We start from the raw sequence: 14,541 nt of genomic DNA, 5'->3' as shown, positions 1-14,541 counted from the left end.
TTCCTTTGGGTACTCTGGTTCGCTCCTACAAACATGCCTGCTCTGAATGATGTGCTGCAGTGGACTGGTGCCCTGTTCAGGCAGTAGCTCTGGACCAGGATGAAGTGGTTAATAGAAATGTCATTGTTGCTGCTCTACTGATGTTGCCTATATTTGTTTGGAATCATAATGTTTTATTTTATTTCATTTTCATGTTTTACTGCTACTTTATCATGACCAGGGTTGTAATGGGTCCAGTTTCCCTGCCAATCATCAGATGTAATGCAGTAACACACCCTGAACAGAAAGGCACAACCAATCACTTCTGTATGTAGACACCCAACCAGCCAACAGCACTGCTGGGGATTTGAATTCTGGATCCCAGTGGTGGTGGGCTAGCATAATTTACTGCTGCATCACCAGAGCACCCTTGTAATCATTATTTCCATCTCATATATTTTTGCTGTTGTTTGCATTTATTGTTGTTTAATTTCGTTCGTAGGCAATGTTGTGCAGTCATGGTATAGAAGTCTTATATGGCCTGTGTGTATATGGGACTGAATCAAATCAAGGAAACAGTACAAACGTTCAGTACAAATAAAGGTTTAATTGAAATGTTTTGGTACAAAAATAATTTCCATTGGGTTTCGTACATCTATAGAGAACACATCTAACACGGCCATGAGCCAGTGACAAGGATTTCTCGTCCCGTCTCATTTCTCCAACACTTTCATCTAGGTTACACAAACCCAAAACAACAGTGATGCAATATTGATTTGAAACGAGGACCACCGAGAAGTTAAATTAAAACATTCATCGCTCTTCAAATTTAAGTAAACCTTGTTTTTATTCCTCTTTACATAGACAAGAGCATCAGTGCATCCACCATGTCTTGTCCAAATGTAAAAAAAGACAATAGGAATGCAAACAAAAGGCTGTATAAAGATATTCAAATTTTGTATTTAAAGCATGGACAATAAATAAAAAATAAATAGCCACAGAGTGTGGAATGTCTACGTTACAAATAAATTAAATGCAAAGAAGAGAAGAAAGCTGTACAAAAACAAGCACACACACTGTACAAGATTATTAAAAAAAAAAGAAATAAAAATCATGAATATTGCATTGATTGTGCATTTTCAAACCCGAAGCCCCTGAAAACCCAGACGAATAAAGCATCAACAGTGGGATGAGGAGCAGAAAAGTGAGGCTGAGGGGAGGGAGCGCTTTCCGAGCCCTCAGAAGGTACGGCGGTTATACTAAATCTCTATACACATTCAGAAAGAGAAAATAAATACAATTTAGGCTAAAGTGTGACTGAGCAGCGTTAGAAGGAGACGCAGTGAGTGTTTGCGCTTCAAGTATTTCTATTGGTCACGCCCTCCCAGTTGTAAGTTCCACGAAGCAGCTGACTGGTGGTCTGTGTGTGGCGGTGGACCAAAGGCGTTTTCGGGTGCCGCGTCATTTTCGAACCAGCTGACGGAAAGAAAAAAACGAAACGAGAAAAGAAAAGCATTGCTGAAAGCCCCGGGAAAGCAGCTTTCTTAAAAAGGCACTCCAAATAAAAAATTGAAACATTTAAATAAAAATTGTCCTAGCTCTATGAGAGCAGCCACATCTGTGAAGGAGGCTTGCCAAATGCATAAACCAGCCTTGTAACGACTAAATAATAATAATATTAATAATTATAATAATAAATAGTGCTGGTAAGTCCACCCAAACAGCAAAGTTCCCCATTGGGAAACAATTTATGAATTGTAAAAAAAACAAAAAAAAAAACAGAACAAATAATATACAAAAGAAGAGCAAACTGTCATAAATTATGATTCCCTATAAAAGGATCAATCTGCCAGAGCAGATCAGCAGTCCACAGAGTCTTTAAAAGCACGGCTTGCATTTCTTTCAAAGGCTCTCCTTGCTGGAGCTCATGCTGGAATTGTCTGTGTTGATGCTTCGCAGCCGGATGTCGCTCTCCTCGGATTTGGAGGCCTCTGCGTGCCGCATCCACGGATGCTCGAAGATCTGCTCCAAAGTGGGTCTGTCTGATGGCCTCAGTGACAAACACCATTTGATCAACAGCTGGCACTCTGTTGGAAAAGAAAGAGGAAGGTTAGCATTGTAGTGTTTGGTTTGTATTTTATAGGGGCAGACTTTGTGATATGTACATTAAATTTAAAATATATTCTTATTCTCTGGTCTGGGCATCCTGGTAGTTACTCACAGTGAAACGTAAACAATCAGATTTTATTAAAAGGATCAGTTTTCTGAGTTTAGATCATTTTATAATGTTAAACCTGGTATCTTAAGCGTGTTTGACCTCATTACTATCATAATCCAGCTCTATTTCAATGGGCTTACGATTTCCGTCTACACCACCAGATAATCTTTAATAACTATTGAAAATATCAGCCATCTGAAGCCTCACTCTTCATCTCTGTGGTGAATATGTCCTTTAATATCTTGATTTCATATCGCCCAAGCTAGCACGGGATTCAAAGTTCATGAAAGGCGCTGGCAGTAAACACGTCACACACCTGTTGAGATTCTTCGCCTGAAATATAGACGCCCTCTGAGGATCTCCTCATCCTGCTCAAAGGGAATGTCTCCACACACCATGTCGTACAACAGCACACCTAGTGACCAGACTGTGGCAGAGCGGCCGTGGTATCTGTGGAAACGGATCCACTCTGGTGGGCTGTACACTCTCGTACCTGTGATTGTAACATAAATAAATAAATAAATAAATAAATGCTTTATTAAAACACAGAATTAAACCTACACACACGTGCACACACACACACACACAAAGCTGAGGCTAAGAAACCTTTGCCATTTAGAGAGATTACTAACCCCTCCCTTACTGCACACTCAGACAGAGTGTGTTGGCGTTGCAGCGGACTCAGACAGCACGCCAAGCTTGAAAAAGACGCTCGGAATTAAAAGGAAAAAATGGGAAAAAAGGCCACATCAGTCATAAAGGGCTGTCTGGTGTTCAAGAGGCACGAGTCCCGCCCACCCCCAAAGGGCAGGAGTGTCTTGGAGACCAAGCTCCGTCTGAAATAGCAACGTGAGCCATCACGGGACCAGGGCTATCTGGTTTCACAACACACAGCTGTTACGTGGCAGCCGGTCTGTTTATATCCACAAGAGCAGCCTCCAAAAAAGCGCTCCGAATCTCACCATGACTTAATCTTCGGATTTATTTTCATGTTTACCTAATAGGCTGGTGTAGTAGCTTATAAACACGGCAACAACGGCGTTTGAAAATGTCAACAGAAAACGTCACGGTCTGAGCTGCGCGGGAGGGGATCAAAACAGAAAACGCTGATAGGGACGCATAATACCACATGGGAAAATCCCCCACTTCAAACAAACAAATCACAACATAAAAATCCCCTTAAAGCCTCTCAATTAAACAAAACAAGCATTCACACTGTAAACAACAAACGCTCCACTAAAAAAGAGCCATGCAATACTATTACTCAAGAACTTGGTTGCAGTGGTGCATACCGTCAAAGTCGGTGTATACAGTGTCCTTGAGGATGGCCCCCGATCCGAAATCGATGAGCTTCAGTTCTCCTGTTCGCAGGTCCACCAGGAGGTTCTCGTCTTTGATGTCTCTGTGCACAACCCCGCAGCCGTAGCAGTGACGCACTGCCTCTAGGACCTGCCGGAAAAACCCCCTTGCTGTCGTCTCGTCCAGGGCACCCTTCTCTGTAATGAAGTCGAAAAGGTCTTTGACCAGCTCCGGTCGCTCCATGACAATTAGCCAGCCGTCTGGTCTTTCGTACCAATCCAGCAGCTTGATCACGCCTCGGAATGAAGAGCCCACTTTTTTTAGCAGCACGATCTCAAGAGGCACCATCGCACCATTCTGTATTGGGAAGGGGGGGGGGGGGTATTTAGTAAGCCTTCTGTTTCTTTAATTATAGAGTTAATGATAAATGACAAAAACGTTCATTATGTTGGTTTTACTTACAATAGTTCCCCATTCTGTGACTCGTTCTTTTGCCACATGCTTGACCGCAACCTAAAAAAAAAAAGCACAGTTTAAAGAACAATCCTGATGTTCAACATTGTCTGTGTTTAATGATTGACCAGTCAGCAGCTCTTACCGGTAGACCATCAGAAATCCGGCTGCCAGCGTAGACCGTGCCAAATCCACCACTGCCCAGGACAGAGCCCACCTGATAGACCTTTTCGAAGGGCTCCGGCTCCATTTTTACTACAAAAAGAAAATGAAAGCCATGCAATGTTAGTTAAACTGATCTTAAATCTGAATAAAATTACACACTGCATCAGGTTTAGACCAGTTATGCCAAATACAAATATATGCATTGAGCCAGTCAATAAGGTTGTGGAAGAGTAATTGCTTTGCCATGCTACTCCTGTGTGTGTGTGTGTGTGTGTGTGTGTGTACACACTGCAGAGTAAAGGAGGCACGAATCTAAGCACTGTCTGTCTAATCCTTTTGTTGTAAACCAACCCAAAAAAATAGGAACCAAAACACACATATAGTAGGTAGATTTGGCACACATGTTGTGTTTAATCACCAGCAATATTGTGTAAAACAGCAATCATATATCAGCTTTGGTGTCTCTCCATTTAAGCATAATCATGTGTAGGTAAAATGCACATAGTATTGTTTATAAACTAATAAATAAGCAACTACAGGTACAATGTTGTGTCCCTCATTACCTGGCTGAAGCTGGATTTTCACAGGCAGGTGATCCATGCTGTTCGGGCTGCAGATGTGAGAAAAAGAGCCCAACTTTGACAGCAGCATATTTTCAGCGCTTGATGAAAAACAAATCTTCTCCTTTGCTGTAACCACAATGTGTGTTTATTTTTTCTTTTTCTTTCACGTAATAAAAGAAAAGTCCGATAAAAAAAAGCGTCGTTAGAGAGCAGCTATGTGTGCTCACGATAGATCCGTTATAACGTTAGATCCGATCCGGCGTCGTGTCCCCCACCAAAATACCGATCCAAACAGCAGATAAATAATCCACAAATTGCTTAAATTCCGTTGGGATACCCGTCCGCTTGATATAACACCAAGAACGGACGAATTGACGCGATATTTTGCTATTTCTGCGATCTCTGTGTAACCGTGCCTCCGTCTCTCAGGTTGAACTCAGTCTGTCTGAGCTCTGGCGTCGCGTGTACTGATCCTCTTCTACAACGGCAATATTTTGACGCGGGTGCACACATGTATCCCTCCACCACGCACATCAGTACGCACTCGAACCTCGAAGTCAAATGTAACGTCGTCTGTTTTGGAAGTGAGTTTTTTAAACACGCGGCGTATTTATCGGTTTAGAAATTGTATTTCCTGTGTATTTGTGTTTTTATCCTCATATACGTGGGGACTATTTTGGTAAACGGAATAACACTGTCTGGAGGGTGCGTGCTGCGTCAATGACCAATCAGATGGTGCTATATAAATACCGCGTTCTCCTGCAGCCAATGGAAAAACACACACAGTGAGCGGTGGCGCCAATTCACACACACACACACACACACACACACACACACAAGCGTGTATGTACTCATGTCTCCCTCATGTTAGCATCAAGCTATCCAAACATAAACATGTGTGTTCTCAATATGAGTTTTTACTACACATTTAATATTCATTAATATTTGTCATTAGAAATTGGCATCCCTTAAAAAGGTCAATTTAAACATCCCAGTGAACCTGCTGTAATTAAAAATGGATTAAATTATATGTATTCATTTACACAGCGTAAATATAGTTTGTTAAAATGCACATAGAAGGAATGAACAGAAAAGTAGCGAAAACACATTTAAAACATACACTGCCTGGCCAAAAAAAGGGTCACCACCTGGATTTAACTAAGCAAATAGGTAAGAGCCTCCCATTGGATAATTACTGCATGGGTGATTGTTTCAGCTGGCAACAAGTTATTTAACCCTAACTGATGCAGTGAGTAGCTTCTCATATGACTCATTAAGCAACCATGTGGAAAGATACATCCCGTGGTCGTGGAAAAGATGTTAATCTGTTTCAGAAGGGTCAAATTATTGGCATGCATCAAGCAGAGATAAGATCTAAGGCGAAGCTGAAACTACTAAAATCGGGTTAAGAAACATCATCTTTGGGGAAGGAATGTGGTCGGAAAAAAATCTTGAATGATCGTGATCGGCGATCACTTAAACGTTTGGTGAAATCAAATGGTAGAAAAACTACAGTAGAACTCAGGGATATGTTTAATAGTGAAAGTAAGAGCATTTTCACACATACAATGCAAAGGGAACTCAAGGGATTGGGACTAAACAGCTGTGTAGCCTTAAGAAAACCACTTGTCAGTGAGGCTAACCGGCAAAAACGGCTTCAATTTGCTAGGGAGCATAAAGATTGGACTCTGGAGCAATGGAAGAAGGTCATGTGGTCTGATAAGTCCAGATTTACCCTGTTCCAGAGTGATGGGCGCATCAGGGTAAGTAGAGACAGAAATAAATGTTGTGACCATGGCTGGATTACTGACCGGGCCAGTGGGGCCAGCGCCCAGGGGCCCTTGAGGTCAGGGGGCCCTGGCCCAAAACATTTTGCGATGCCTATCAACATTTATGATACAATATATTTTTATTTCCGAGGGCCCTCCATTTTAAGGATCCTCTGACTATTAGGGACTTTGACCCCAGGGCCTCTTGGGGGACCTAGCCATGCTTTTGGGGCCCCTAGCCATGCTTTTTGGGCCCCTAGCCATGCTTTTGGGCCCTAGCCATGCTTTTGGGGGCCCTAGCCATGCTTTTGGGCCCCTTATGAAAATGGATGAGGCGTTGTGGCACTGCTCTGACTTCGACTTCTGGCTATTAGGGGTCCTAGGAAAGAGGGGGGCATATTTTTAGAGGGCCCTGGTTATGAGAGCCCCTACCAGGGGGCCCTAGAGAAGAGCAGGGCATACCATTAGAGGGCCCTTGATCACGAGGGCCCCTGCTATGGGGCCCTTGACTTCCACAGAAGTTGTTTACCATGGCTCCTTTACTTTCTAGGGACCTACAAATTGCCAGGCAAGCTACCATATTTCATAACAGACGTTTTGTTGCAAATATGCGATTCAGGCCCTTACTTAATGTTTCTGAATTTGTATTGTTTCAAAATTATTATGTTCAATTTCTCTTAAGCGCAGCAATTTTGCAATTATTTAAATTTAAGACAAGCAATTTCAAGCAGTTTGAATGCATGCACACACTTAACTGAGCTATTTGATGTTCTTTTCATGCCTGACAATATGTCCAACAGTGAGCTCACTTTAAAGGCTAACTCACTCGCTGCAGCATATCCTTCAGATCTGAACATGAGCCTGGCAGATGAATTGATACAATACAAATCATTCATAACAGAAAAAGAAAAATTTCCTAGTATAATAATAACTCTTACAACTCTTTGCCCAGGGGCCCAGACTATCCTTAATCCGTCCTTGGTTGTGACATTGCAGAAGCTTGTGGAAACGATGCCACAGCGAATCGTTGTTCATGCAGCTGCCCAGCCCAGTCGGAAAGGCAGAGCTGAGATTCGATACGATGTATTCGAAACCCCAACGCTGGTGTGCTAGCGTACTTTTTACCTCTGCGCCACCTGAGCGGCACTTTAGATGAATCTTATAAATCTTTAAAATGCAAAAGGTTGTTGCAGATAATTTGCTATAGAGCTTATGGCCAGCTTGAACTTCACCTGCCTCTCAGAAATTGAAATATTTAAATAGAAATGAGTTTTGATTAGTAGCTGGTGATAATATAAGGTAGTGAAAACGTAATGAAAAGTGTATCAAAGGCAAGGTGTTTTAAAAATGCTTAATTTGTCTGAATTTAAATACATGCATTAAGAAGAAACACAGTCAAATAGTGTTGTAATAAGCTGTTATGTTGTTGTCCATAATAAAACAGTAAAGGAGTGTTTTATTATAGACCACAATGAATTACTTCCAGTATTACTTTCCTTATCTACTAACACGCTGATAAATCATGCACCTCCTAGTTTATGGTGCCTTGATGATTCTTGGAAGTTGATAGTGACACAGTAGTCAGGCTTTCTCATGATTTGTTCTTGGAAATAGACTTTTAAAGTTCTGAACTTGTACCCTAAAAATTTAACTGTCATTAATTTGATTTTAAACTGTATTAGTTTTACATTAACAAGTATGGCATTCAGCAGACACTTTTATCCAAAGCATCTTACTGTTGTGACAGAGGACAGTATGAGTAATTGAGGGTTAAAGGCCTTGCTCAGGGGCCAAACAGTTGTAATATGGCAGTAGTGGGGCTTGAACCAGCTGATTACTAGTCCAGTACCTTAACTACTGAGCTACCACTGCAACACACTTTTAAGACTTAATAGGTTAATGTAATGTACATCCTTAAAGTAATTAGGATCACTGGCGTGCCCAACACCCCCCCACTCTGCATTCCGAATATAATCACAGTTAGACTGGTCAGCATGTAGTTACTTAAATTGAGTTTAACACCGGTAAAACTTGCTTGATTGTGTTTTTGATTGGTGATTTGATTGGTTTTTTTGCTGGATTACAAATGAGACAAGTCTAATAACTGTCTATCTAGTCCTTTAGTGGTAAGTCAAGCCAAGAGATAGTAACCAAAACATACGTATAGTACATTTTGCATATTTGGCTGTGTTTAAACACCAGCAATATTATGATTATGCAGAACAGCAATATTCTGTATACGTTGGTGTCCATCCATCTGTACAAATGTATTTCCAGCCTAAACTTTTATTCTTTTCCAAGTCAAGCTTATTTATTAACAAGATGATATTTATTAAGACACTGTGCCGCAAAGTTAAATGACATTATTGAACATTCATCACCACCAAATCAATCATTTAAGCTGATGTATGAATGTTTGACTTAACTGATGTAATATTTTGGAAAGTTCATGATAAGGATTTTTTTGGTCTAAGAAATATATGTTCTAATTAGTTGCAGAAATCATTGAAATTGAAACAACTGTACAATCTGTCTTCCATTCATTGCACTTTCTAAATTAGGTTTACTGTTTGAAATAAGGTCTTAAATTGGAAATGTCTTTGGAAAAACATATTAAATGTAAGCATACATGTAGAAACAGTCTATGTAATGTGGAAAAATGCGGTGCATAATTTAAGCACAATTTGAGCCTACAGAGGGGCTAGCTGGACAGAGTGTAAACAGCCAGTTAAGCCACAGGCCTAAACAAACATTAACATGGCAACATCTGTCATTTTACCTGCTGTTTACTTACCATAACAGACTAGTGTGTCAGATTCCTCTTCTGAAGGGGCATTAACATTACAGAGTTTAGCATTCCTCCTGATTTAACATATTTGCTTTCACCTACTGCAGGGAATCTCAACCTTTTTTTGGCCCATATTAGGGTGCCAACTTTATGAGAGCCCAACAGAACCCTATATATCAACCTATAGAAAATATAGTGCATATTGCACATAACTCTGGTTAAGTGATTTTTGAACCATTAGTATTGTTTGTGGGAGAAGCTCTACATTTAAGAGCATTATGACATGACATTATGTGGCGGCACGGTGGCTCAGTGGTTAGCACTGTCGCCTCACAGCAAGAAGGTCCTGGGTTCGATCCCCAGGTGGGCGGTCTGAATCCTTTCTGTGTGGAGTTTGCATGTTCTCCCTGTGTCTGCATGGGTTTCCTTCCACAGTCCGAAAACATGCAGTCAGGTGCATGGAAAGCCGTAGCCTAGTGGTTAAGGCACAGGACTAGTAATCCAAAGGTTGCTGGTTCAAGCCCCACCACTACTAGGTTGCTGCTGTTGGGCCCTTGAGCAAGGCCCTTAACCATCAGTTGCTCAGACTGTATACTGTAACTGTAATGTAAGTCGCTTTGGATAAAGGCGTCTGCTAAATGCCGAAAATTTAAATGTAATTGAAGACTACTGAATTGCCCTATAGGTGAATGGGTGTGTGTGTGTGTGTGTGTGTGTGTGTGTGTGTGTGTGTGTGTGTGTGTGTGTGTGTGTGTGTGTGTGTGTGTGTGTGTGTGTGTATCTGCCCTGCGATGGACTGGCGCCCCGTCCAGGGTGTTACTGTGTGCCTTGCACCCATTGAAATGCTAGGATAGGCTCCAGCAGCCCCCTGTGACCCTAATTGGATAAGCGGTTAAGAAAGTGAGTGAGAGATTTATTTGTTTAAAACAGTGGTAGGGCAGTGGTAGCTCAGCGGTTAAAGTACAGGACTAGTAACTGGAAGGTCACTGGTTCAAGACCCACATCTGCCAGTTTGCCACTGTTGGACCCATGAGCAAGGTCCTGAACCCTCAATTGCTTGCAATGTATAATCTCAATTGTACATTGCTTTGGATTAAGACATCTGCTAAATGCTGAAAATATAAATGTAAATGTAGAACGCTCTGGCGACCCCATCCGCATCTCAGGAAACCCCACATGGTTAAAGACAGCTGACTTATCAGTAACTTACCAAGGACTTCATGGGCTTCAGCAGGTGTACTAAATAAAGAAAACAGCAGTATCTACAATATATCATCCCCAGGACTTATGTTTAAAACCCCAGAGTTTGACTGGAATGACAGGAATCTCTTGTCAGCATTTACCTACTAGGTTTCTTTGACCATACACAAGCCCAGTGCCCATTTTTCATTTTATTCTTCTTGCTGAGGGATATATTGTTGCTTCTTGCGGGCACATCTGAAATTTTGCATAGCTTTGCTTACTGTCATGCAAGGCCAAGGCCATATTTCAGCTTGTGGTTTCTTTATCATGCATAGAGGAGGTCAATTCCCAGAATTTATTTGTTCATTCTTCTTAACCGCTTTATCCAGGGTTGCACTGTGTCTGGAGCATATCTCATATAACAATAGGCACTTGATTATATTATAAAGGAGGTGGAGTAAATAATATTTGCCTTTTGAACAGATTAAACCCTTTTTAAAATTTAGTTATGTTGTTTAAATGGTATGTGTCTATCTTTGTGTTTCTTTAAACAAATTTCTAGTAGTTTGTAGGGACATTATCATCCACACATACGTATAAGAACATTCTCAGGAACATATTTGCACCACAAGATGCTTTTTTTTCTTCTGGTCCTAAAATGGCCTCATATGTATTTGACTATTAAAAAATCCTGCTAAACAGTCCCTGAACCTAATTATTTTAAGTAGATCACTGCACATGTCGTTATGTACTTAACAGTTGGCGGACTATTCAAATAACTGAACTACTTGCAATAGGATTTTCAGAAATAAGATTTTTCAAATTTGCAACTGGCAACCAGTGATACAGCTGCTCTGCTGTAATTACCACTGATGTCAGTAACGCGTTACTTAGTAACGCGTTACTCTAATCTGACCACATTTTTCAGTAACAAGTAATCTAACGCGTTACTATTTCCAATCCAGTAATCAGATTAAAGTTACTTATCCAAGTTACTGTGCGTTACTATTTTTGCGTCTCGGGGAGTGACGTCTGGACTATGCGACAATTAAGTCACGAGCTGCGTCCGGAATCGCATACTTACAGAGTATGCACTAGATTGGAGGAAGTATGCACTACTCGGCCGGTAAAGAAGTACATACTTTCAGTACAGAAGTGTGCAGTATGCACACAACACCGCTACGTACTACACGTGGGGACGTGATGACGTAATATCACCATAGTTACAGACTCATTACAAACCCCACTCGCCAAAATTTTGGATATTTATCGTCTTTTTGTTATTTATTTGTCTCTAAAAATTTTATTTTATTTATCTTACTTACACTTGTGAACAGAGGACTCCGTTTTCCGTTATCTTTCTTGTTTCTTATTCCGCTTCAATCGCCTACGCAGCTCCAGTTGCATTACGGCAGCTGCTGAATGTAACTAATAAAGTAACTTGTAATCTAACTTAGTTACTTTTAAAATCAAGTAATCAATAAAGTAACTAAGTTACTTTTTAAAGGTAACTATGCCATCACTGGTAATTACCATGACGGAATGATGCTTTACACTGATACGATGTGAACATTTACAATTACGTTTACATTTTCGGCATTTAGCAGAGGCTCTTATCCAGAGCGACTTACAGAAGTGCTTCCATAGTAAACATTACCTTACTCTAGTTCAAGTAAACAACAGTCTAAGAACACAAATCTGCTAAAACCCTGTTAGAATTAAAGTTGTTGTTTTTTTTGCAGAAAATAAATAAGAGTGTTAGTAAGTAAGTACAAGTCAGCTTAAGTGCTTAGTAAAGAGGTGGGTTTTTAATTGTTTTTTTAAAGACAGCAAGAGACTCAGATGTTCGGATAGACAGAGGAAGTCTTTCATGCTTGTCTTCCTCGAGTCCTGGGTGGAGGATCAAGTCGAGGTTACATGGTACAGAGCGGGGTTTGATGTTGTAGAGGAGGAACTGGTCAACTGGTTATCCAGGACAACACCAAGGCTTCTTACATTATCAGATGGTCTGATCTGGGAGTCATCAAGAGAGATGACTAGGTCCTTGGTTGGAGATTGATCTCCAGGAAGCAAAATGAACAAAAATAAGCAGCAGCATTTACTATGCAGCAGTGTATTGTACACACTATATTGCCAAATATATGGAAACACCCATTCTTGCTGAGTTCAGGTTTTTTAGCCACGCCCACTGCTAATAGGTGTATAGAATCAATTAATAAAATAAATTAGATGCTTTATAACTTTGTGGCAACAGTTAGGATGGGTAAGGCTATTTTCTCTTCCATTATAACAGGGTCCATAAAGACATGGTTTGACCTTGGTTTTGATCTGCAAGAATTCAGTTTGTGAGCGAGGTCATCTCATCCAACATCGGCGCCTGACATCACAAATGCTTTTTTTTTGTACCGATAAGCACAAAATTCAACAGACACACTTTACAATCTTGTGGAAAGCCTTCTCAGAAGAATAAGAAAGCCTTTATTTGTCATATATACATATACACAAGTACAATACAACGAAATTCCAGCATATTTCAGCTTGCTTGGAAGCTGGGTTCAGAGCGCAGGTGTCAACTATTGTCTGGCGCCCCTGGAGCAGAGAGGGTTAAAAGCCTTGCTCTAGGGCCCAACAATGGTTGCATAGTAGAGCCTGGATTTGAACCAACAATCTTCTGATTGGTAGCTCAGAGCTCTACCCACTAGGCTACCACTGTACCAACAGTTATACCTGCAAAGAGAGCGGGACTTCGTGTTCGTTAGCAATTAATTCATGTCCACAAACTTTAAGCATTTTTAGATAGTGTACGTTTTATAAGTTGAAGGTACACTAATGTACTTCCCTCTGTGCATTTTACAAAACAAAGGGGAGTATCAACCTCTTATTACTTCTGGTTTTCAAGTGTAATTAGGACTGCTGTTAAACACTGAAAATATAGTTAATTGTTTAAGTTTAATTCTCATGTAGATTTTGTAGTTTTGCAAATGTTTAGTAACCAGAAATTGTTGGGATGGAATATTTTTGGAAGACTTTTTGCCATATCACCACTTCTAATGCTGACTAATCCAAACTAAATGTACTATTTACCTTGTGTTAGATATGTGGTCGAACGACCTTGGCTGTATTTGTAAAGTGTGTATGGCCTCCTTTTCATCTTACCTGTGAAGATAAGCTGTGTATACACTGAAGGGCAAAGGGACAGAAAAACTATAAGCCTTATCTACCCATTCAGAGGAAATATGTAAATGTTAAACATTTTCTAGTAAAGCCAAACTCTTTATGGTTCAACTTTTCAGTGACATGATAAGAGTAGTCATCGTGTAGTCTTTGTGTATTTCACACTACACGACTGATCGGCGATAGGGGGTTTCACACTACACCATCTATCACCAACTGGAATCGCAGGCGAGCTTCTCTGGTCTCCCAAACTACGTTCTGTCACAAAAACAAACGCGAGAATGACGACAGGTTTAATGATACCACGTCCAAAAATGCACATCAACAAGTAACAAGCAATCAAAGTTTGTGCGCTGATGTGCAGCGTAAAATCAAGGATAAAAAAATAAATGTTCTATAGTGAGTTGGAGGTTAATAAATATTTTTTGCAATGCAACGTTGGTGTTATGTTTTGTAGAGAATGATCAGGTCTCCCCTTGCGTTTCTCCTCACCCCGTATCTTGCGTTCTTATTGGCTGTCGACATAGCACTCATTGCCAGTCGGGCAACTCAGATCCAGATATCTGACATGCTAGAAATCTCGATTCGGTTGCCGAGCACGCTCGGATCGAGTTGTTGAGTAGTTCACACATAGCGATTGAGAGCCGAGTTTCGATCGCTGAGCTCCCAATTATTTCTGAGGATGTGGGGGTGTCAAAACACGGGTGAGAATTGAGACTGGATTTATAGTCAACCGTTAAAGTAGGCTATGCTGTGTATTGTAGTTTTCATTTATTTTGTCATACAATTTATGAGTGTTATTTAATGACTGTCATGAAATGTGGCACTTCTCTTCACTTTTCCCGTTATTTGCTTGCTGTAGCTGTCTTGCAGTGATACCAACATGTTCCTTTTTGGAAACGCTTGAGTAGATTTTTTTTTAAATCAGTACTCATATGGACAACATCTAGG

At 40.6% G+C, this 14,541-nt stretch overlaps 1 protein-coding gene across 1 annotated transcript; it reads right to left on the bottom strand.

Moving 5' to 3' along the window:
• Window positions 1-566: 566 nt before the first annotated feature.
• Window positions 567-5,147, bottom strand: LOC134315758 (serine/threonine-protein kinase pim-3). The gene is made up of 6 exons (XM_062996451.1): window positions 4,678-5,147; window positions 4,095-4,204; window positions 3,959-4,009; window positions 3,490-3,853; window positions 2,514-2,690; window positions 567-2,066 (listed from the first exon to the last, which is right to left on the bottom strand). Exons 1-6 carry the CDS (start codon window positions 4,763-4,765, stop codon window positions 1,882-1,884), a joined length of 975 nt encoding a protein of 324 aa, XP_062852521.1. The 5' UTR covers window positions 4,766-5,147; the 3' UTR covers window positions 567-1,881.
• Window positions 5,148-14,541: the final 9,394 nt, after the last annotated feature.

This window comes from Trichomycterus rosablanca, chromosome 1 (genome assembly GCF_030014385.1).
Source record: "Trichomycterus rosablanca isolate fTriRos1 chromosome 1, fTriRos1.hap1, whole genome shotgun sequence".
Taxonomy (NCBI): domain Eukaryota; kingdom Metazoa; phylum Chordata; class Actinopteri; order Siluriformes; family Trichomycteridae; genus Trichomycterus; species Trichomycterus rosablanca.
This window is presented reverse-complemented; position numbering and strand designations above follow the sequence as displayed.